At 32.4% G+C, this 26,629-nt stretch overlaps 1 protein-coding gene across 1 annotated transcript in view; it reads left to right on the top strand.

The window, feature by feature from the left end:
* The window catches only part of LOC129231681 (cadherin EGF LAG seven-pass G-type receptor 3-like), a 153,168-nt gene that overhangs the window by 55,349 nt on the left and 71,190 nt on the right, over positions 1–26,629 (top strand). Inside the window, exon 2 of the mRNA XM_054866044.1 lies at positions 25,820–26,046. Coding sequence (XP_054722019.1) covers positions 25,820–26,046 — 227 coding nt within the window. The remainder of the gene's footprint in view (positions 1–25,819; positions 26,047–26,629) is intronic.

Below are 26,629 nucleotides of genomic sequence, written 5' to 3'. Positions count from 1 at the left end.
TAAATTCGGCAAAATTATCACCATTGGACAAAATTTGGAGTTATATTCGGCAAAATTATCATAATTCGTCGAAACTTGGAGTTCCATTCGGCAAATTGAGAATTTTTACCCTGCCAAAAAGGTCGGGAGACGCCTCTACGCGTGTATCTCTCAGATACACTGCTCCTATTCTAATACAAAACTCAACTAAACATAGAAATTTCCTCAAATAATAATCGAAAATGACAAGCGTGATAGGCTCACGAGGTTGAGCTGCAGCATGTACCCAAAAATTTATCGGTTGAAATCAGGCTCAGTTGACCCTCGTTGTAAGTGATAACAATTTTTGCCGACTGACCATTGAATTAAAAAATTCTAATTAACTCCAAATTTGTGTAAAATTCTTAGTAAATCATAAAAAATCATCATAAGTTTATCACTTTGAGCATGAAATTGCTCTGTATTTATTAGTTCCCCTTTATTAATAGTTTGATAGCAACTTATTGTATGTAATAACCACTAGCATTGACAGTTACACAAAACTAATCAAAGTAAGGAAACATTAAAAAGTACAAGCGGGAGTTTCGGAATTAAAATGAGCTATTCTTTACTAGTAAAGAACATAAAACTATACTAGCAAAACTCTAAAATCGAAAAGGAAAAAGAAAAACCTTTCATTTTGTCAACATTTTTCCATTAAAAGTTTTCTAAAAAAGGATAAAAAAAGGTTTTCTTGTTACTCTGAAGTACGCGTATGCTACTTAAATTGTACAAACGTTCGCTTGGTTCAGATGTAGGGGAATATGGGGCAAAGTGAAATAGCGGGGCAAAGTGGAATGGTGAAATATTTACTCTGCTTTTAGCGCTACATATCTAATAGTATTTTAACTCTGTAGTAACACATGTAGCCTATTCCAGTCAAGAAAAAATTTACTCTGAAAATCATAGAATATGATAATACAAGCTTTTCAAAGAATGATACTCATATTGTAATATTTTGTTGTAAGTCTAAAATTATTTTTGGTATAATTAAATGATAAAGTTCTTGTAATTAACATTTGAAATATTAATTGAGACCTTCTAATATCCGGTGCAACTTTTATTTAGTTAATATTAAGCCTATTTGTATTGTAAATATTTTTTACAATTGGACAAGTACGTGCGGAGCAAACTGGATGGGGCAGAGTGAAATAGTTAATTTCGTTTAATTATTCATTCATTTATTAAATCTCTTACGTATATTTATTAATTACTTTATTAACGTACCTTATTTTAGTAATTAACTTACTTATTCATTCATTTACTTATTTTCTCACTTGTTTATTTGTCCTCATACACTAATTAGATTAATTATTTAATTATTCGTTTATTTTTTTCCGCATCTTTTCATTTATTCATTCAAACTTTTATTTATTGATTCATTTGATGAAAAATATTTTTTTTATAATCGAATAGAAAACATGCATTATAAAAAATATTTCATTTTTCACCTTGCCCCCTGGAAAAATAAAGTGAAAATTTTCCACTTTTTTTTAAAGCAAAAATTCACCACCAAAAAAAAAATTAATGCAATTTTTTTTTTAATTCAATGTTCCTTCTTTATATACTGTAATTTTCAAAACAAATGTCCAATTTTTTTTATATTTTGACAAAGCTCAGTCATCTTAACAACTTCACTTTTCCCCACATTCCCCTACTTTGATACTCTTCACTGTTACTTTTTGCAATTGCGCAAAATTCCGAATGTCAGTGCACTCATGATCGAAAATATGATTCGTCACAAGCGGAAAAAGAGAAACAGGGTTAGTATAACTAGATCTCTTGGATTTTAGGATCCAGGAGAATTTTAGTGTTAGTCGATCCCACTGATGACTGAATTTTATTCCATGCGACATATATATCTCATTAGTGTTCAAGTTCAAAAAAAAAGGGGGTGGGGGGACATTATGTGGGGCATTATTAAGAATTCTGCTGTTAGTTTCCACTGAATGCAACTCGAAATTCCATTGACCCTTTCTTCCTGTACTTTATGATCGTAGTAAGATGCATTGTATCAGAAGACAAAACAACATTCGGATCAATAAAAAGATTTCAGAACCATATGACACAAAGCCACTTCAGTGATTATATTGATCCAAAACACTATGAGCATTATATTTATTTTGTCGGGCTTGTAGAGAAATTCTCACAGATGATATAAGAACTAAAGGAAGTCAAACAAGTGGAGTAAAAAGGAAAAAGCTTATCCTATGACACTTATTCTACCTAAATATAGCTTTCAAACTTCCTCAATACTTGATGCCCCCCTTTTTTTTTTCAGTGTATGTTTATTATCATACTCGACTTATATTCTCATATGCAGTAATTGATATTTGTTTCCGTTGTTTGTTTATATAAATCCTTTAGAAGCATGATGGCTTAAATATCTTTTACTCTTCGTATACACAATAAGTTCTACCGGTTTTTTTTTTCACAAATGCATTTATTTAAATTTTCGGAAACACTTTTTAACTCTCTTAAAATTATGGGTACATGGCCGATTCTGCAAAAGTGGGAAAGTTTGTGCTCCATAATCGATATGTTTATTTGCTTCATTTCTTAACAAAACTTTCTTTTGAATACTTTTATAATTCTTAAGCACTGTAATTCCAATACTTGCCTTTGCAAAAATTTGCATTTGTTTTTCGTTAAAACTAACATTATTCAATGTAATGTCGTTTACATAGCCTGTTCCATAGGTATAAATCACATATTCTAATAAAATATCTAAATATCAGAGATTTCCGCTCCATTTTGATTTATGCAATACAGGTATAAAACAAAATAATAGGATCACCTGAGAAAAAATGAAAATCTTTTATTAATAAGGGGTTGGGCCACCCTTTGTCTGAATGATAGCTTGTATTCGGCGTGGGACTGACAAATAGAGATCTTGAATATAATTCATTAGAATTCGCATCCATTCCTCGTGTAAGACCGCCTCGAGCCAGGAGGACGAAACCGAGCATGGACTTGGTCCTCTAAAAAACCCCACAAAGGCTCAATGATGTTCAGATCAGGGGACTAGATCTCCTTCTTGAAATTATTTAATAAAAATCATATTTTAAATGCATTCTAGGAAGCTCTTAGGGAGAGAATAAAGCAAAATGTTTCTTTTTATAGTCCTATAAAAAGTGTGGAAGGAAAAATACGACGTTTTGTGACGAACATAACACGTCGTTTAACATAGAATTCAAATTAGGCTCAACGAGAAAAAAATTGAAGTTCAATGAAATAAATTAAAGAAACTGAAATCTCAAAATGTAAGCAATAATTGAAAAAAAAAAACAAATATTTACATCGAATATATGCTTAAAAAACTACAAGTCGCGTTTCTTGAATCCATCTTGAAAAAAATTTTACGAGATTCGGAAATTAAGAATGTTATCTTTAAAATTCTGTATAACACATTAATATTTATTGAGTTTAAAATTTTGGCCTGCAGCTTGACATTTTCGTGGAATGACCCAGCTTAAGAAAGTGAGCATGAGCATAAATACTTAGTCACAGTCCATAAAAGCATAGAAATTATTTAAAAAAAAAAAAAGCAAACAAACAAATGCATAGAAAGCTAGACAAAAAGAATGAATAGTAAAGGTGAAGCTAATTTCAAACAGCTTTCTGATAGAGAGAAGAAAGCAATTCGACTAAGTTTAGAGCGAAAAGGAAAAGAAATATGAAGAACCTAAAAACTTCGAAAAAAAAAGCTACTGAATTTTTAAACAGAGAATAGACATTTTATGACTCCCCAGCGCCAATGATAAGATATAGTGAATAGGTTAATAAATAGTGAAATTATATCGTGGCCGCCGCTTATATGAATCACGTTTGTTCTAAAGCGGCTGATTCAATTAACCACTGATTCAATTAACCGGCATTCACTGTATTAGCAAAAAGTTATTGTTTTTTTTTTCCTATTTGAATAAATGCTATATTTTCAGTGACACCTCTTCTTTGAATATAGTCGCGGCTTTTGTAGAGTTTGAAATCATCATCATCATTATTATTATTGTTATTATTATTTTTTTCCCAAAACCAAAAAGAGCTTATTTGTGTGACATGTATCATGATCAATATATATGATCAATATATAGCATAAGATATCTTTCATGTTTTTAATTACTTTAGTATAGCAACAATTTATGTCATATCTTATAAGTATCCACTGTATTCAGTTTTATACAAAATGGATGTATTGCAGAGTGTAGAATAAAGGGCTTGAATTTACGTTTCGTCTATAGACACAACAGGAGTGTCCCGATTGGTATACCATTTAAAAAACACAGCTTTGTGTTAAATCCTTTATTTTTTTATTAGACCATATTGACTACGAAAACAAAATCGCCCATTAGCCAGGGCTAAAGCAGAAATACATGAAATAACATCGGCAATTAGCTACTTTGTCGCATGGAATGGAAACATGAAAGACAAAATTGTTAGCCTTCTCAAGGTGAGCGCAAATAGTCGCAACCTGTTGCTTCCTTCCGTACCAGCCCTTAAACAAGATGGAAAAGCAGCAGCCACATGTCACACACATGGCCAATTCACCCGGATCCTTGGTGCCACTTGAGAAGTCCAATGAAAAAAAGTTCGACAACCCACCTCATGCAGAAGAGAAAAATGATCTCGCGTAATGTTGGTTAAAAGCGTGCCTCTGTGTAAGAGAGGCTTTTGTTCTTTGATGTCGAATCGACGCTGAATTCACAATAATCCATTCTCACGCTCTCCCAACAGGCAGACACTCATTTGTCTTCCTGTAAAATTTCTTTACTCCGTTTCTCCAGAATCTTGGATGACTCATCAAATATGTTTCGCAACATATTTTTATTTTATGACACCAGTCAACTTTTCGTTTTTCAACTAGTGCTTCAGTTTAAACGCAAACTTTTGAATTCATCTAATTTAACTTGTCCTATCAACTATTTATCTTCAAGTGGCAAAAGGAAAGAATTGTTTCGCGTAGGACAGTCAGGGACGCCTCGATGAGAAATCATAGGGGAGGTCAGTCAGGTCACTGTGTCCTCCAAAAATTTCCTCATTCGGCAAATTTTGTCTCATGGTTCGGCAAAATTTAGACGTCCCATTGGCAAAATTTGGAGTTCCATTCGGAAAATTGAAAATTTCCGGCGAACCAAAAATTTGAGTTCGAGGCGCCTCTAGGAATAGTACACAATATTTTTTCTCTGACACTTTTTATACTTCTTTTTATAAAAAAGGAAATATTGTATTCGAGAAAAAATTTTCACCGAAAAATCGGCTTTAATTTCCATTTTGCTCACCCCCCAAATGAATGTTGAGTCTTTTTTTCAACCCGACCACACGTGGATATGTGCCTAGGAACGTACAGACACCCGAAATATCCATTTTGACGATCCCCGAGTTAACTACGAAGAGTTTTCTCGTGACGTCTGTATGTACGTATGTATTTGCGTATGTGTGTATGTATGTCGCATAACTCAAGAACGGATTGTCCTAGAAAGTTTAATTTTGGTACATAGACTCCTAGTGGTGTCTAGTTGTGCACCTTCCTTTTTGGTTGCATTCGTATGCTCCAGAGGGGGTCTTTTGCCCCTTTTTGCGGGGAAATCATTGTTAATTTCGATGTAAACTCACGTGGTGTTATAATTTGGCGGACACCTAGCGATATATCTCCAGTCTTTTGGTAGCCAAGTTTTGTTCCCAACTTGGCGACAAATTTGGCGATTTAATTTTTTTTTTTTTTTTTTTTTTTTTTGTATCTGGTTTCAATTTTGCTATTGTTGGTGATATTTAGAGAGTAAACTATTGAATCATACTAAAACTGCCAATAATGAGAAAATGACATTATATTGGGGTAAAAGGAAGTCATGTGATGCACACATCAGCTCGTTTTTTTTTTTTTTTGGGTTTGATTCAACGAACATATTTTTTTAACATCTACTTCGCTCATAAAGGCTCAAAAGATGAATTTTTTCATTATATTCTTGATTTTATTCAGTGCTTCAACATGCAGATATTCGTTCATCTTAAGATGCATTTTATTACTCTGTAGCTAGAATAAAAATATTTACTATAGTTAAGGCAAACTTAACCTAGCTGCATTGTGAAGGTCATGCAGATCCTAATCACAGCATTACGACGCTGCCAGGTTAGGTTTCCCTCAAATATAGTTATTTATCAAATAAGTATTGTTTCACAATTTTGTTTTTCAAACCTGTGAAACACCGCGTCGGTACTGTGTGGCGTTTTTACCTTTCATTAAATCAATTATCAATCAGTTTTCTTGGTTAACTTAGTAGGGGAATGTGGGGCAAAGTGAAATGGTTAAGATAACAGAGTTTTTTCAAAATGAACAAATCGGAAATTTGCTTTGAAAATTATAGTTCATAAAGAAAGAACATTGTATTTTGTAATAAAACTTGCGTTGAAACAGTATTTGTTACTTTTGGCAGTAAATTTGAGTCTTCCAAGAAATGTGGGAAATTTTAGCTTTTTTTCTCATGGGGCAAAGTGAAAAATTAAATATTTTTCTAATGAAATATTTTTTATTCGATTATAAAACATATTTTTGATTAAAGAATAACTAAATATTAGGTTAAATGTATAAATGAAAAGATGATGAAAAAATAAACGAATATTTAAATGAACAAATTAATTAATAGAAGAAAAATAAATGAGGGAGTAAAAGAATGAATGAATAAGAAAATAAACGAATGAATGAATAAATAAGTGAATTACTAAATGTAGGAATGCAAATGAATTAATTAATAAATCGAAACGTAAGTGCTTTATATTAAATGATTGAGTGAGTAAATGAAACACACTATTTCACTTTGCCCCATCCACTTTGCCCCGTATGTACTGAACTAATTGTACAATTTGTTTAAAATACAAATAAGCTCAATGTTAACTAAATTTTTACTGCATTGAATATAAGAAGGTCTCAATTAATATTTAAAATATTAATAACAAGAATTTTATCATTTCATATAAACAAAAATAATTTTTGACTCACAACGAAATATTACAATATGAGTATCATTTTTTAAAATTTTCCTGTATTACCAAATGTTTTAATCTTCGGCGGTATTTTTTTCTGACTGGAATAGAGTACATTTGGTACTACATAGTTAAGATAATTCCAGATAGATGGAGTTAAAAGCAAAGTAAATATTTCACCATTTCACTTTGCCCCGCTATTTTACTTTGCCCCATGTTCCCCTACTTTGATTTATGACTAAGAATTATTGCCAATGATTCAGGGATAAAAGTACAATTTACTCTCAATAGAGTATTTTTACTTCGTTTCTCTGCTTAAAAATGTTCGCAACTAGATTTTCATTGACAGGTACTTCACTCTTCTCTGCGCTGCATTAATAATAATAATGATTATGATGGTAATAATAATAATATTACTACTATTATTGTTATTATTATTATTAATATATTATTACTTCGATTAAGATTGTTATTTTTGCTATTATTATTATTAATACTATTATTATTTTTATTTTTATTATTATTTATACTATCACTATTTTTTATTATTATTTATTATTATTATTTATACTATTATTATTATTATTATTATTATTCAGATTTTTCTGGAAGTGGGCGTACCTTAAGAGTTATAAATATTAGTGTGAACATCCTCCATGACGTAACACAGCTGAATAATGAAACCAAGTGAAAATTATTCATTTGCGCCATTATCTAAATAGGACATTTGCTGGCCTGTTTATCGATAGAGGTTCTGTTTCTTCCTCAGCTCACAAGAAGTCCTGATCTGACGACACCAGACAATGAATGCTCTCTGCGGTTTTAAAAAAGCAGCAAGTAAGAAACACTCCTTTATCACACAACGCAGGAATTACAAGAAACTATAGAACACGTCTGCCCCCTCACGACTCTGAAGTTCTTATGCAAAGCTTTTGCGAAAACATAGCACAGTATTCAGCTGTGTTTCGACATGGATGGTGTTCATGCTGATTTTTATGACTCTTATGACAAATATTCAACCATAACTAACATAACGTTGAAAATAAAGGAGAAGGTTCAAGGGGGGTTAAGGAAGACGCATTTTATAAGTTTTTGTAAGTGTTTAGATATGCAAGCACATTCCATAGAAAAAGTTCACTTAGTATAAATAACTTCACAAAACGTATCTGTTTGCCCTATCCATGGCGATTTAGTGGCATGTCATGGAGTAAAATTGGATAAGTGTAAGTTGCATAAAAAGACGTACGTCAGACACATTTTATTTTCTTATATTTATGTCAAATTTCTATTTTCGTAACTAAAAATGACAGACATTAATATTGGTGTCTTGCAACAATTTAAAATTTGTCTAGATTAAAATTTTATTTCAAATTTTTAAAACCTCACACTTTTGCCGTAAATGTTGCACATGATAACTCAAACTGATGCATGTAGTAAGAGCATTTATTTAAGTTTTCTGCTCTAGAGTATTCCTTTGAGAATATCGAAATTTAATTTACAGAGGCACAGTCGTCATGAGGGGTAGGAATGGTTCCACTGAATAATAGTTGTCTTAGATATAGTTACAGTTATTATACATAAAGCATTAAAAATGGAGGCGAACTTATGGAACGAACTATATAAAACCCGTCAATTGAGCTGCCTTATAGAGAAAGAAATAGGCGTGCATATTTTGGTCACTATCCGCGTCATTTTTATTTTAAATTATTTGCAGGCCATGAAATTAAAAGAAAGAAAAAAAAACGCCTTGTTTCTACTTATAATTGTATAATAGACAATTCTTTTGTTTATGCTTTACAAAAACTTGTTGCACATTTTGTTCACCTTATCCGCAGCTTCAAAACAAAGGAAATGTAATTCCACGTTTAGAAACGTAATCCAAATACTAAAAAGTTAAATTATTCAAAATTTTCTAATTAGTAAATTTAATTCAAATCCTGCTCCTAAATACAATTTTCAGTCCTCCTTCCAGCAGCAAAAATAAATACATTTTTGAGTGAACCCAACCTTAAGCATGCAACATAAAGCTATCTATATGGGAAATAGGTAAATTTCACATGGATTTAAAGTACGTCTGCCCGTATGACGTATTGATCGTGATGCAGAACTTATGTCTCACTGGAGATTTTAATTTCTTGAAGTTTAAAGAATGATGTATTGCGATTAGTGGTTATACGTGAAATACAAATTGTTTCACCTTATCCCTCCACTGTGAACAGAGTTGCTTCTATTACACTGATACGTATCCATTCTTATCTTACAGCATTTTTTCAATGACAGTTGAATTACTTAGTGGTAGTTACAAACTTCCAATATTTTTCGATTGTTTACAATAAAAGTTATTGAACTGAGAGTCTTGTAACTGGCAATGGAGCTTTGCTCAACTAATTTCACAGTGAAGACTAAAAAGAAAAGACTTTATAATGTGGCGCAATATTTCATCATGCCCTTTTCAGTAGCAATCTCTTCGTGTCAAAAGTTGCCTCTTACCCACTAACTGATTTATTATTTCTAGTCAGCGAAGATGCTCCATCAGGTGTACTATTGCTTCGAGCGTTAAAGTAATATAAAATTTTAAACGATTAAGAAATTTGTTTACATAAAAAATGGAGACATTTTATGCATTTTAAAAATTTAAATTAATATTTCTTTGCATTTTTTCAAACTTTAAACTTTTACCCTTCCTAAACTATATGAATTCCGCCGCATTAAATATACGTGTTGTTTTGCGGGTCTAAAGGTGCACAGTCTTTTATTAACACGATTTTATTAGCTTCACTTGTATGTTTGTGAGTAACTCTCCTTTGGACTAAGAGCTAGTGGCATATTACTGTTAGTACATTCCACCACTTTATGAGCATCCTTGGTAAAGTATAAAATAGTAAAAAATAATCTTCGGATGACAAGTATATAAAGTAATTGACTAAACACTTAATTTTACTGTAATAGAAAAAAAAAAGCGTGTAGGGCTTCGTATCAGTTGTCTTAAATTTCTTCCGCTAGTTATCCATGCAAAAATGTAAATAGGCAGCCCCCCCCCCCCCCCCACGCTTTTTTTCTATTACAGTAAAATGAAGTGTTTGGTCAATTACTTTATATACTTGTCATCCAAAGATTATTTTTAACTTTTTAGTTCATTTTGCTATTAAAGCGTATTTTTTTAGTTTTTTAAACTATTATTTTATTTTACCACACATTAGCAATCCTAGTATGGTAGTTTATGTACATGTAATGACCCCCATGACTATTCCCCTCCCCTTTGAAAGATAAATTCAATCTACGCTACTATGCACAAAAATGATTATTTTGCAATTCATTAGCCATATTATTATTTTTACCCATGATCTTCGATAACCTGGAGCTATTTCTGTTAAACGTAGGTGAACCGAATTAGGTAAATCACGGAATAGTATAAATAACATATCGTCGCCTCAGAGCAACAGTAAGATATCTAATCCCAGAAATGAAACTAAGATACCTTACTGTTGCTCTGAGACGACGATATACATATCGATTTGTTTAAGGAAAAAACAATATTAAATTAAATTTTCGTTGCAAGGATGTCGTTTTAATATAAGTTAAGTATTCTAAAAATTCTTTAGTAATGCTAAAACTGTTGAATATTGCACTTCGATAATGAATGCATTTTTAATACCTATCTCATTTTGGTATTGTCTGTGCTGTTTATGTAGAAAATACAGATCAAAATTTCGTTTATTGTTACGGTCTTATTACTTGAAAACTTATTAGCGAAATGCGCAAGGAAATGGAAGAAGAACCGACGGTGATTTCAATGCATCCCTGTGTCTTTGCAGGGTGCAATTTAAGAACCACTGAAAGACTGCATTTCTTTTTCGTTCGGCTCTCTTGCCAAACATGATCTACACTTGTCGCTAATCGACATTAACTGCCATTATTGAGGATACTTTTTGTGTTGATTGCATTTAAAATATCTCCTGGTGGTTATATGTTGCTAACCATTTTCATTTGCTTTGAACCAAGGTTCACAAATTTCACGATTACAGTTAAACTATGAAGAGACTTCACTTCGATCATTTTTTACATGCTTGTCATTCAGACCAAATTCATAAATATACGATAATTCGCTCGTGTAGAAAAGAGCAATTTTATGATTAAAAATATAAACTTGAACCTCTTTGGATCTTTTTTAAACTCGAAAAACCAGCCTATGTGAATTCCTGAGCAACAATTTAACTCTGTGCCAAATATGGAAGAAATTCGACTAAAACTGTTGATTTGTATAAGGAACATACACACACACACACACAAACATACATCCATTTTTATATATAGATATTGGAGAGATTCTGTGTGTGTCCATTAAAATGGATGGATATGAATCCGGATGTGCGGCATCAGATTAACACAAACTGAGCAGCTGTAATGTACGAAAGTTATGATATAATAATCCACTATAATATTAAAATCTGTTCGCGTCCGTCTGTCTGTCTGTCTGAAGATCGATCTTCTCGAGAACCGCTGCGAATCGAGAGTCAAACGAGATACCGATCAATTTGAAATTTTCCAAAGAAAACAATAGGACTAATCTCGTAATTGTGCGACTTTAATTAGCGGATATATTAATTAAAACGTTAATTAATATAACGTTATTCAGGTATTTTTATTTCTTTCCTGTTGCCATTTTGCATATGGGTGAGCAAGTAAAATTCTAATAATTGTTTTGAAAGAGATTTTTTTTGGCTGCTCTCCAAATCTTAAAACAACGTTTCCATCTAGAATTTCATTTTGAATTAGTTTAAAATTGGTTGCTCTATTCGGACATAGCCTTTATTTTATCGTCTGTCCATCATTTATTTTTTACATTCAACGTTCTTGACTCTTTTCAGCATATGAAAGTTTTTTCTTTAGCTATGTTTATTCTTGTAGTGTAAGTTTATCATTCACCGGCCTCATATTTTGGTACATTTAGGATGTGCGACTGATTATGTTTATTTTGTTGAACTTTTTCCCGTCACATGAGTGAGTTTTCGAATTGTAATAACTCTCTTTTTTCTTCCTGTTTCTATTTTTGAAATACAGTTTGTATCGTTAAAAGAACATGTTAAATTAAGATTGTTTGGATTTCTTTAAGTGAAATAGAGTTGAACAAAAAAGATTGTTTTTAAGGATTTTAACTAGCTAAATTGGAATTTGATGACTTGTTATTAAATTAATGCTTATTGGTATTTATTTAGTCTTGGTGCTTTAGTTTCACGTAATCAACCAAAAAGTGTGTGTCATTTTATGTAAAAAGCTGATTGTAATTGTACATAAATATTTCAGATATAGTCTATCAGATGTAATTCATTTTAACTTGAGCACAGATTATAGTTGATAATGCATATATTTTCATTTTTTGTGCTAATTGAAAATACTCATAACTTGTATCATTGATAACTATGATTAACGTTAAAGAGATTTTTAAACGTAAACTTTTAACGTTAGAGCATATTTTTGCCAAAAAAATGCTCTACTGGTGTTTTACAAACCTTGCATTACGCGTATTTATTACTCCTTAGCGCTTTAGAAACTGATGTCAGAGTAATACAAAAAAAATCAACTGGACATCTCTTTCATTTTTTATGTAGCCCGTGCAACGCCGGGCACGCAGCTAGTAAGTAACTAAATTCTGTAAGAATAAACAATTAACTTAGTAATAGTATTTCAAAAATAAAAGAAATAAAATATAAGTCATTAATAATTTTTGATAAATGCGTTCACACTATATGTGCACTTCTACTAAGTCATTTCAGTCTATGGAGGAGGGAGGGGCATGTTTTGGGGTTCAAATATGGTTCAGATAGTGGCGTAGGCAGAAAATTTTCCTTTAAGTTGCTTTCAAAATTGAACATTGTTGCTTCCTTTCTTATTAGTAATTAATAATTCGTATTGATATTACAAAAGCTTTAAAACGAAGAAAAGGATTTGATGGATGAAAAAGCGTAATGTATTAAACAAAAGTAGTATGTGCACTACTTTTGTTTCAATCTTGTATTCATTTTTCGTGGGGGGCTTTTTTGTTAGATCATTTAAAACCTTCTCCTCATGTATACATCAATGTTTTTATGAATGTCAAAGAGCTAATAGCTATTTCGATCTTTTGATGAGAATCGGGAGGGAACCACAGAAAATCCGGTGTGGTAAGCTTACCTTCTCTAGATTTCCTTGAAAAAGATTTGTATAGTTCTGGAAGTGCTGAGTGACCATGATCCCCTTTTGCGCTTTATTAAGACCATTTTTATCCTCTTATCAGTGGCGTATCTAGGGGTTGGCGGGAGAGGTTCTTGCCAGGTGCGCAATGGCAAGATGGGCGGAAATTTGCCAAGATTATTCCGAAAAAAATATTATGATTTTTAAGTAAAATGCTTTATAATATTTTCGAAGAAAAATTAGAATAGAGCTAGAAGGGAAAAACAAACAATCAGTAATGCTCAGAAAAGAAAATCATCTTGCATTTATGGTGCATATGCTGGGTCAGCTTAATATTTCCAGGGGTACCTACCTCCTACCTAGGAGGGGGGGGGGTTATGACGCAGACTGCGCCATTGAAATTTTTAGGGGGGCTTTAACGGGTATCTTCTTTTTTTTTTGAGGGGAGGCTCTTGCTTTTTGAGGGGGGTCTTTGCGATATTTAGGGAGGTGCGCCTTTGCTGTTAGGGGGTGGGCACCCCTGATATTTCTGCACAGCGGCGGCATATCTGGGAGGGGTGAGGGACGGCTTTCCACCCCTGTTGATCCCTCTTTTTCGAGAAGGGGAATGAAATTTAATTCCAGATGAGAAAGGAAATACTTTGAAACATTTTTCAAATAAGATACAATATAATGTCTATTACAATCTAAAGGAGAAAAGTCTTCCCGCAAATATTTTCAGAGATAGTCTAAAACAGGTTTTTTAAAGCGACACCTTCAAAAATATTATGGGGGAGCGCCTCCTCCTCTCTCGCTAACAAGGTTAAAGGTCGTCTTTATCTCCCACCTAAACAAGAAGCCCTCTATCTCTCTGCACATATGCATGCATTTGACAAAATTAAAGGGCCATCGAACTCTCCTCTCCATATACACCACACACCAGTTTTTTGCCCTCGCGATATCTCTGCGTGAAATAGGGCTCAAAGTGAAGTTTTACCCTTTCCACTCTTTATAACACAATCTTTGTAATATTTTAATTTTTATTTTAAATTTTCATATTTAAAGTTCTTTGTTCTTCCTTGAACAAAAATTCTTCTGGTGTCTCGAAACAAAAATTTCAAAATTAATATCCTTTGAAAAAAGAAAAAACAAAGAAAAAGAAACCCGTCGCTACTGAAAAACGTACCATGTCTTTTGCTTGTGCAGGACCAAAAGGGTGTGGGAGGGGGGGGGGATTAGAAAAGGTTCGCCACTGCCTCCTTGTAACAATAGGATTGCTCATCACGACATACTTTTATTAGTATGTGTAAGAATTGAAAAATCAATTTCTGATTGCTTCTCGACCAGTAAGCAGTGTAAGATATTTTGCTGAAATTATTTTTGTTTAAATACTGTTTTTCCCCCTTGATTTGGGGGGGGGGGAGAAATGTGTTAGAATCCGTGACTGCGTTGCTGAATTTATGGCAGGAGAAATATAATTTAGTTAATTAAGAAGCCCCGAAAATTTGAAGGCTGTAAATTCTTCTCCCCATCTTGCAATCTCATACCACATCCTTGCGTTGCATTCTCGTAGCAACTAAAATGTCCCGCATTATCTAATAGATGGCGGCACTAAAGCACAATCCTAATCATGCATTATATGACCAAAAATATTGGGAGACTGAAAAAAATATGCGTTTTTACGGATTTCTCGAGCAATAAGAAACCAATTGCTCTGTAATTTTTTCACATAAAAGGTATACTCCAGCTGTCATTTTGCAATAAAAGCTATTCATTTAGGGGATCAGTACCAAATTGAGGAAACAAAAATAGCTTTTTGATAACCCTTCATTGTAAATAGCTGAGAATAAGCTATAAATTTCAGAAATAAGTTATAGTTAACTATCTAGAATTTATTTTTAAAATTTCGTGAAAGTATCTGTTATACCCACGGCGATATAAGCATCTCTTTTTTTAATACAAATTTTATTTGAAGGTTTTCGGCTCATAACACGCAGAGTTTTCCGTCAAACGTGTTTCAACTTTCAGAATATTTGATCGCATAAAAAAGAAACAATAAAGTAATAAAATTTGAAATTTTACTCACGATTCGTCGCATATCCAAGAATTTTTGAAACTCGGCTCATTAGATCGCTGATAACTTTTTACATTTTAAAGATATCGAGATCGAATTTTTTTTAATGAGTTGCGGGATCTATCTGGGCTGTCGATTATGAATGTTATAAATTGCTATCTTTTGCGCATGCCCAGTGGAAAATTAATTGCTTTAAACGTTCATATTTTTTAAATTTTCAATACTTAAGTTTCAAATTTTAATATTTTGTTTCTCTTGTATGCTGTCAAATATTCGGAAAGTTTAAAAACGTTTGATGGAAAACTCTGCGTATTATAAACCAAAAAACCTTCAAAGAAAAAATTAATTTTGAAGGAAATGCTTATATTTCCGTGGGTGTAAGAGATGCTTGATACTTTCACGAATATATAAAAAATTAATTCTATATAGTTCGTTTACTTCTGAAATTTATAGCTTATTCCCAGCTATTTACTATGAAAGATAATCAAAAACCGTTGTTTGTCTCCTCAATTTGTCGCTGGCCCCTTAAATGAATAGTTGACTTAATTTTTATTGGAAAATGAGAGCTATGGTCTACTTTTTATGTGAAAAGAAATTTCGGAGCAATTGTTTTTTTTTATTTCTCGAGAAATCCGTAAAAAGGTGAATTTTTGAAAGCGTTCCAATACTTTGGTCATACAGTGTATCACACTTCGGTAAAATATCTTTAACATCACAAACTGTGGGGTAACTTTCCAGTAATGTACCCCATTCTGCTCCTTGCACCAGAGTCACGCGCCTGCATGAAATTGTTCTGCTTTTCAACACATTTTCCTCACTGAAGCAGGGGATTTTAGAGGCGGGGGCTGCTCGCTGCTCCCCCCTCCCCAGAAAATGAACACATTAAATTATTTTATTTATTATTTATTAATTTACTTTCCAACAACATATTTTTTTACAGTTATTTAAATAGAACACAAAGCACAAAAAGCATATTTTGAATATTTGATTTGTTTGCTAAAGTAGTAGTACTGAAGTTAAAGACCAGAGCTGGAAAATACATTTAACTCATTGGTTTTGAATTCAAGGGAATGTAATATCGCGATTCGTGCATTAAGTCTTCGTTGACGGAATCACTAATTTTTAATTAAAAAAAAAATGTATAGATGTGCGCAGGGGCGGACTGGCTCACCGGACCATCGGGACGATGCGGCGTCCCACCTGTGCGCCCTCGAACGCCCTCTGCGAGCTTTCGTTTTTTTTTTTTTTTTCTTGCGCCTTCAAGCCAAAGAGCCCTCGGTGGTTCTTTTTTTTTTTTTTTTTTGTCCTTGATCCTGAGCACCTTCGTGTTTTACCCGTTTAAGGCGTGAAGTCAACATAAGTGAATAATCGTTAATTATTAGCAGTGCCTTCTTTCCCTCAATGCACTTTTTGCACAGAAACTTTGCCACTCTCAGTTGGGATTTTAACCTGTGTTTAGCCTCAAATATGATTTATTTTTTCTTTGGACTATAATATCATTTGAGTTGCAAAAATGGGATACAATTGGATGACTCGATGAAAAATTACATTTTATTGCTAAAAACTCAGGTAGCAAACAACTTCATGGCGTCGTAAATTTCACGCAAGAATTCCATTGCATTTTGAAATAACACCCTCATCTTAACTAAAAGGATTATTTAAATTAATTAATCATGAAAAAAATTATGAATTTGGTAGGAAGTTAAGCAACGTGCGCTTGTATACAAACCAACGTTTTCCAAATGATATTGCTCCATTTTTTGAGATTATTTTTAGCTAGGGGGGAGGGAGTTGAATTAATGAACATTAATGCGAGTAATACAAATTTTTAATACTCAACAGTAAATACAAGGATCTCATTAATAGGGAAGAGTGTTGTATCTTGGGACACTGCTAATTTCTAAAAATCTATTTTTAGCAGACATGTTTTTGTGATCTCTAACATTTACCTTCACCACTAAATGGTGCCATAGTGAAAATTAGCATCAAATGAGTAAAATTGACGATTTTGTGAGATAAAGAAAATTTCATGACTCTAAAGTAAATATTTTCTTCATTTTTATTTCATTTTGTGTCTTTGTATTTGTAAATTTAATCAACTGAATTTTATTTTGTTATAAAAGAGAAGTACTTTAAATAATTTGCTCATGAGAAAATAATGATAGTGCATCTAGATTGATCATTATTTTGGTTTTTCTTAAACCGCGCGGTGATTGTACCTTGGGACAGTCAAACATTTTATACCTAGGACGACACGTTTCAAGGTACTACATATGCATGATTCTTAATAAGTAAGATATGTTTAGGAACAATGTTCTAATCTTATGTAGTCTTTTAAGCTCATTTAATGCTAGATTATAATTCATTAGGACTCGACCGATGCATCTGCCTGGCCGATACATCGGCGTCGATGGTTCAACAATTTAGCCATCGGCATCGGCATCGGCGGCCGATGCTAAATTGCGGGAAACATCGGCCCATCGGCCTTAAAAACATCGAAAAGCCGATGGAATTGGCCGATGTTTTTGAAAAAAAAAGGACCTTTGTTGTTTTACTTTTTAATACAAAGTAAAGGTAGTTATTGTTTTAAACAAAATTGTTTACTTAAATTTCAGTATGAATTTCTATTTTAGTCACCCCTGAAAGAGTTTTTAATACTGCATTCAGGTGCCAAACAAGTTAATTATTGCATTGTTTCTTAACGTATGTATCTCTCATAAGTCATAACTCAAAAATGGTTAGCTGTAGAAGGCTAAATTTTCGCACGTGGGATGTGCGCACGTTCCAGTTGTGCACTTCCCTTTTTGTTTTCGATCGGGTGTTCTAAAAAGCCTATTAACTGATTTTTTGTGGCTATTAATTACTTATTTCAAAGCAAAACTAATATAGCGTCTCAGACTGACGATCATTTGATGATATGTTGCAGAATTGGAGACCATGGAAACAAATATGAGATGGCGAAACCGGTTTTGTTTCCTTTTGTTAGATTCCCGTTGAACCGACGGTAATTTTTAATTTTTCGATATTTGTAATATGAACCACAGTAATGCAGTCTTTTCTGTATCGCTTCGGCGGAGCTACTAGTTTGGGGCCCATTGAAATACATTTTGGGGCCCTATTTCTCTATTACAGAAGTTGTAAAACATTTATCATAATCATTTTTGTAGTTTCTACGGTGTCCCTATGGTTATGGGGCCTCTCGCGCAATTGCAACATTTGCTATATTTTAAATCCGCCACTGCACGTCAAAATAAACTCGGGTGCAAGTTTTAAAAGTGTTTTCCTGCTCAATGTTTATGATTATTGTGAACTCTATTTTTTACAACTATTTTTTGTATTTCCGAGAACACTTGCGCGCCCCTCCTCCCACTCCCTCAATTTCTGAATTTAAACTCTAGTTGTACTTTTGAGTTGTTTAAAACTAACATCATTCATAAAATTAGAGATTTTTTTTTCAAGCTTTATTTATTGTTTAGGAAGAATTTAGAGCATTAATGTAAGAAATTGATTAAAGACGTTTTGAATGGTGACATAATTCGGAAAATAAAGGGACTTTTGAATTTTTTCTTCGGAAGTGCTGAAGTAGATTCAGAAACTCTTCCGAGTCGCTGGTGGTAGAGGTTCTGTACTAAAAAAATTAAGCCGAAGTTGGAGCCGAAGTTTAACGTTGTGAGTTACTCCAAAATCAGAGGGTGACACCCCTAACCCACCCTCGTCGTTTCAAGCATTTCTTAAATAGTTAGTGATTATTTATTTTGGTCAAGAAATGTCATTTTGCGTATTTCTTATACTTGTTTCGCCTATATTTTGTAATGCGCCATCTTTTTTGCATCATTAATAGCGATCGATTTTTTTTTCTGTTGTAAGTAACTATTTTCATGTATTTATATAAAATCAATAAATAAGTTATTTTCGTTTTCATCATATGTTTAATAATATGTTATAGAAAAGTTTCAAGGATTTTCTATTATGCAATTTTTCAAATTTCAGAAAATTAATGTCAAATTGAAAAATTTAATTTGAACGTGTTTGTAGTGCTTCATAAAAGATGAAATAATCAAATTGTTCAATATTACGTGTGCAAACATCAGATCAAGAAGTACATGTATTCAGTTATTAATTTGGTGTAAATATGGAGTTTGTTTCTTGTAACTGCGTTTTAAGAACCTCGCTCTTTTCATGGCTTTTTATTTTTCTGCAAAATTTATGTCACTGTAATACATTTTATGAAAAATGCAAACTTTCCTATTCATAAATTTTAAATAAGTATAAAAATATTACTATTATGATTTAATATTGTAATTTATCTGTTACCTTTTTTGATTAATTTGATGACTAAAAAATTTCTACGTGCAATCTTTCCACTTTAATTGCGTAATTTGTTGACGGTTTCATCGTAATATTCTTTTTTTTTTTGAATGATTAAACAATATAATTTAATGTTTTTTAACTATGTTTAGTTTACCTAAATCCATACATTATTACAATATTACTGGAATCTTAGTTATATGTTCAATTAAAAAAAAAAAAAATCAATTGGTTATTAAAGTCTCTTTGTTTTTCTTTCTTTTCTTTTTTTTTTTTTGGCTATTCTTCTTTGTTTTCTATCATACAGCAGTCAAAAAAGGAGAAGCATAACTAAACCCTATACAGATTGCACGTAGTACGATCCAAAAGCTCTGGGGACAAGCTGTATAAAACCTTACCCAGAATAGTTCACATTACTGAAGCACATCCACCTTCAAAAGGTCATCTTGAGGGACTATGTACTTCTGCCAGTGTTCATATAACTTTTGGAAACACTACTGGAAGCCATTTTTCGCTACCTTCTGTGATACAGCTTTATCTTCTCATGACGGAAGAAAGCGGCGTCCATGTAAATGTTTTTTTGCTGGGAACAGGTAAAAGTTACACGGAGCTAAGTCCGACTAAACGTTATGTAATTTGTTTGCCATATCAGAGTATTGACCAATCGAACCGTGCATCCTCAACATAAAAGCCGGTAATGTAAACTATTCACGGTAAATTTTTATACAACTTGTCCTCGAACTTTTAGATCATACTACGTACGAATGAGTTTTTAACTTACTATTTCATAACGTTTTTGAGCGACGTAAGTTTACGCGCATGAATACATCACAAGAGAATTTGCGATAATTAACTAAGGAAGCGTTCAAAATGGATATTTCGGTCATCTATATGTTCTTGGGTACATATGCATGTACATATGCACCGAAAACACTTGTGAAGTTGAAATTGGATGATTGTAAAATAAAAATTTAGGTCGAAATCTGATTCTGTTTTTTATTTGAGGGGGGGGGGGGATTACAATTCCTTATTCATAGAAAGGAAGTAAAGTGAAATGAATCAATGATCCTTTGAATCCCAGTCAATCTTATCAATTTATTTCTGTTAGATTTTTTTTCTTTGCCATCGGCCATTTGCAGGGAAACAATCGGCCATCGGCCATCTTTGAACAATCGGCCAACAATCGGCATCGGCCCATCGGCCAAAAATTGCCATCGGTCGAGCCCTATAATTCATAATTGTGCAAAATTGGTTCAAGTATATCGCTGTTTCCTTAATTATGAAGACTTTCCCATAGTACAACAGGATGTGTCCCAAGGTACAATAGGATGTTGTACTTTGCGACAGCTCAGAACTTTTACTTTAAATGGCTGGCAATATTTTATTTTAAAACTGTCTGAATTTTAAAAAATGTATGGCATAGAAATATGTTGGGGTATTTAAATGTGACTTTTAGATTTTTAATTTGATTCATATAATTGATGTTAAAAATTAAAATATGAAAAATGTCCCAAGGTACAACATTCTCCCTTAATAAATAGATATTAGAAAAGGAAGATTTATGCTGCACAAGCGTATTAATTCTCAACATTGTCTTCTATCATTTACAACTTGGTATTGAGGTGAACTAATGTATACAGAAATATTGAATTAAATAATTTTTTTTTATGCTAGTGTAAAAATTTAGATATAAAAAAGTGTGACGATTTATATGCTTTCCCCTTTCATTCCGAATTCTTAACTTTCTTTCTCACTCAAATCACGTCATCGTGTTCTATATTTTTTAAAGCTTCATTAAATTGTCTATTATTTTAAGATTCTTGATAAGTTTTCGACTAGTTTAAACTAATACTTTAGTTCTTTTCTTAAACTTTCGAACATTTTATTGGCTTGTTGCTGTTAAGAAATTTTCAGTGGTGGGATTGATATGGTAAAAAAATCGGCGATGGCTAACTGAATATAGATAACATAAATGCCCACATTTTTCTTACTAATAAGTGCAAATTATATTTTTAGACTTTCCTATTTCTTCCCCCTCCCATCCAATCACGTCAAACTTTTCAAAATCACCAAAATATGACTCGTTGAAAATCTGCTTGATCTACCCTGCATACTGATTTTTATACTTGCACTGCTTACGTGCGTAAACAAGTGATCGGATAGTATTTTAAAAATTCCACTCCCCTCCCCTATGCGTTTTTGTTGTAATCTAAATCCACTTGCACGATTTGCTGGAGCATGTTCTGTTCGCAATACGTAATAAGCGATAATTTTCTAGCTTTTACATGCATTTTTTACACACACTTTTTTTTCGATTCGACCTAGTACACAATGCTGGTTCACACATTCAGGCGCAAGTCGGCACGCGTTGCCATATTTGAAATCATATAAAACTTCTTTTACATTTTTTTTTTTTTTTTTTGACATAAAAAAATATCAGAGCGTGTGCGACTTGAAAAATCCACTTTCATTTCGTTTGGGGCACCCCAGTATACATATTACTGTATATGTTATTTCTACTGTAGAACTGTGCGATTTTAACAAACTTCAGCTCGCCGATCATGACACCGTTTTACATCTGCTAATACTAATAAAATGTTTTCTAATAAAAAATTCTTCTTTGAGTGCGAAACGTTGTTTGTCAAAAACGAAATCCTTATACTTTTTTAGATTTAAAATACTCATTTTTTAATACGTACCCAAAAGTTTTGCATGCTTAAGGGAGTGATAATTAGTCAATAATAATCTTTAATCATGTAAAAATACGTTCCATATAAACTATATGTGTGATCAGTATTTAAATGTAAAATAAACTCGTTAGTAATACTTTTCCTTTCTTAAAGTGTGTATACGTTTTTCTGACAGACTCTTTACATTAGGGGAGGGTGGCCCAAAGCGGGTACGTTTTCTAAGAATGCTCAAAAAATGTAGTTTTTGGATTTTTAATCACAACAATTTTGTTTGTTTTTTCCTAGCAGGGTCCTTGAACTTCAAAATAAAAAATGATTTCTGTATTATTTCAAACCTAATATTTATTTATTGTCAAACATTACAAACACTTGAAAAACCCACTTTGTCCTACAAGGGGACCCAAAGCGGGTAAGCTTAACTAATCGTGATTTGGTACATTTGCCAATCAAATATGAAGTTATAAATGATTAAATTAGTTGACTAGCTACCTGCCATTATAAAAAATATATATAAAAAAGTTATACTTATCCAATTTAAAGTCAGTACATTTGTTTATAAAACATAAAGAAATAACTGATTAAATTAATAGATTAATTAATTGCCATCATAAAAATAACTTTTTAAAGTATACTTATCCAATTGAAGTAGAAAATCTAAGTCAGCACATGTTTCAAGAAATTATAAATAAATACATGATTAAATCCTATACTCGTTTTGCCCAAAAGCACGTTTTTCATTTCAATAATTTAACCTTTAATTAATAATTTAAAAAAAAAAAAACGAAATGACAATCGTAGTTTGTAGGTGGATGGTGTCAGAATAACGTAATATTATTGAAAATAAAAAGAGTAAGCTGGTCTTCAACTAATCACAAGTTACCAAACTTCATTTTTTTAAAAAAAAGAAATGTATCATTTTTTTTTTTATTATTTTAAGCTTGGTTGTGCCATGCTGCTTCACTGCTGCTTTACTGGGACTGATTAAAACTCGGGGGGGTGTTCGGGTAAACACGACATACGTATGCATCGCCGCTGACACCCCATGCGGGGGCATACGAAGGCCTACCCACTTTGGACGACCTACCCGCTTTGGACCACCCTCCCCTAAACTGTACATAAAATCAGTGGTTGGAAGTAGCGCGCTACAAGTAGCGACGCTACTGTAGTAGCTACATTTTTTGTTAGTTTGTAGTGTAGCGCACTACTTTTGAAAAAAAGTAGAGTAGCGAGTAGTTCGCTACAAAAGAAAGTAGTTTGTAGCGATTTCTAAAAACTACTTTTATATCAAGTTTCAAAAAAAAAAGACGAGGTTTTAAACAATTTGACTGGTGACGAGCAAAACTTGCATCAATCAGATTCGTAACACTCTGAAAAATACGAGCTTTCATCAGACATATTTTGACGCCATATGTTCTATCTGTTAGACGCCATTACTTTGTTTGGCATCGAAATGTTCACATTTCCCCAACATTTGCCTTCAGTAGAGCATGGCTTAGAAAGAAAAGAATAAGCTATAACTGCCATGTAGTACCCCGTTTGTGTTTTCTGTCAGCAGAGAATGTCCTGGGATGAACATTTTAGATGTCAATGAGATTATTGTGCCAATATCCTCCTAATATGGAAGCTACTGTAAATGTTACAGGATAGAATGACACTGAACTGCCCCCCCCCCCCCCCGGCCCCGGCTGACTAACAATAAATATTACAGTGTCATAGAAATGTATGATGACAGAAATGTTTCCGTTTCGTGAAAAATTGGCCCGCTAAGCAAAAAGGTATGGATGTCATCCGTATTTACAGTCGAATCTCAACTTACGGCGAGGGATGCGTTCCGAGACTCCCCACTTAGGTTGAAATTTCGCTTTGAGGAAAAAAGTATCTACACGTTTTTTTTTTTTTCCTTTTTTTGTGACCATACCAATTATTTTAGAAATTTGTAAACACACCCTCACACAAACTATTTAAACCCATTTCTTAACTTCATTTTTCCGAATTTAAATGTAGAGAACTAGAATTTTACTGTATTTGAAAAGAAGCTTTGTTATTGAATAAAAATACGGTTAGGGTGCACAAAATCAATAGGAGAGAATGGCATAAAATGAAACAGTACGGTAAGTATAGTATGTAGCAATAATAAAATGCAGCACTGCAATAGCACTGTGCAGTAGATACAGTAATTATATTCGACGCACTTTTTAGTTGTTCAAGAATATTGAAAATCTTTAAATTTCATTAGTTGTCAAAAACTTTCTATTATTCCTTTTAAAACTTTAGATAAACAGCCCGCGTATGTGAAATGATGTTTCATCAACTTCATATTTAGAATGAAAAAGATGCAGAGTGATGATTTGTAAATTAAGAAAGCGATGTTTCGACTAGTACAGTGTGGGATAATTTTGCTTTCAGTGATGCTAAATGGAAAGTCCATTCACAAAACTAATATTTAGTACCCAATAAAGAAGGTGATACTTAAGCCTAGCGATTCCCTTCCGAAAATTTTCATGTTACGGGATGAGGAATTCGCGTTAGCTTCAAAATTCGTTACTCATGAAAAATTCGCTATTTCGCACGAGTCGACACTTGCACATTGAAGTAAAGTAAGCATTTTTAGTTATAGTTCATATTTCGGTATTTATTAACGTTTGATTATAAGCACTCGTACCATTTGGAATATTTTTTAAATTTATTTTTTTTTCTTTATTTCTTTATTTATTTTTTTTTTTTTTACTGATTGAGTGTCGATATATCGTAATTAAATCAAATGTCAATTATTAAATACTGTAAGCTTACGAGGTCATTTGGTAAAATTGAAAAATGCTCTTATTTTATTTTATCGGTAACGTAAGAAAGGAGAAGGTATCCAGGTCCGGACGCCAGCTTGAAACTCAAAATCAATTAACTAGTTCCTACAAAATATAAGTACCTGTAAAATTAACTCCTGTAATGAAAGTTAAAGATTTTCTCTTTTGTTTAAAAGATGTTTTTCACCAACTAAATCAATTTTATGTACATATATGTATGTCTATATGAAATTTTCATCAAATTATGACTACATCAACATATTTACATTTTCAAGTAGCCGAGTTGCACTTCTTGAATGAAATATTCACTGTCAAAGATTAAAAACTGGAAAGATGAATTCCTTCAACTTTTTAAACTCTTTCTTGCAGCGAATATTCGTAAAAATCGTAAAAAATGTTTGGAATGACAAATTGGCTCGGTAAAGGAATGAAAGAATAAATAATTCTTAGGAATATTCCATCTTCAAATGAGCTAGTTAGCTGGTTTAGATTACTAAACCAGTTTTTCAATTTTTTCGTTCAATCCACAAACGGTGTGTATGTGTATGCTTTTTATTTATTTATTTTTTAAAAAGTAGCGAAGTAGCGACTACTTTTCAAAAGTAGTTTGTGGTTGCTACATTTTGGAAAAACTAGTTGTAGTTGTAGTTCGCTACGAAAAAAAAGCAGTTTTTCCAACCACTGCATAAAATATGTAGTTAGTATTTAACATGTTAATTCAAGAATGTAAAGTGTCTTCTTTTTTTTTTCTTTCATTTATTATTAATCTTATTGACTCTGCACCAAATATTTCATTTCAGGTAAATTAGTGTTCAGGCCTTTAATGCACCAACCCCGTATTTATGCGGGAGCTCCAGCAGGTGTACATGTCACTACTGTTCACGCCTATGATCCAGATCACCCCAGAATGAAAGTGGAGTACAGCATGCCCAAGGTTTTAGATAGCCAGACCTTTATTGTGGATGAAAAAACGGGCAATTTGACAACAGCGACAGCTATAAATAAGACAGTGGGTGAAACATATCAGGTAAAACTAATGAATATTTGCTACTTTGTATATTTATTGGGTATAGTTTTTCAATATTAATGAAATGGACTACAATAGATTAGCATTTTTAGTCATTGTGTGTATGTTTGAAGTTACATTTCTTAAAACGCGATGAAGCTAAAAGTTCAGCAAAAAATAGAATTAATAAAAGCAAAAGGAAGTGATGTCATAAATTGACAACAATTTCGATGTACTTCGCCAAATTGTGACGCAAAACAGAGATTCCATAACCAGTGTCAACTTGACAGTTTATATATGTATGTATGTATCTGTCTGTCTGCCTGTCTATATATCTATGTATGTATCTATCTATTTATATATATATATATATATATATATATATATATATATATATATATATATATATATATATATATATATATATATATATATATATATATATAGAATCATCCCCTTCTTCAAAAAATTCTAATGAAATTTTATGTTTTACAAAAGTTTTCACGAAATATTTTGAAGCTTTGGGATGAAATCTTGAAGTTCACATGTTTCTGTATATTAACAAATAAGGTATCCCGCAACGTCAAGTGCTAATATTCAGCAT

This window comes from Uloborus diversus, chromosome 10 (genome assembly GCF_026930045.1).
Source record: "Uloborus diversus isolate 005 chromosome 10, Udiv.v.3.1, whole genome shotgun sequence".
NCBI classification, from domain to species: Eukaryota; Metazoa; Arthropoda; class Arachnida; order Araneae; family Uloboridae; genus Uloborus; species Uloborus diversus.
This window is presented reverse-complemented; position numbering and strand designations above follow the sequence as displayed.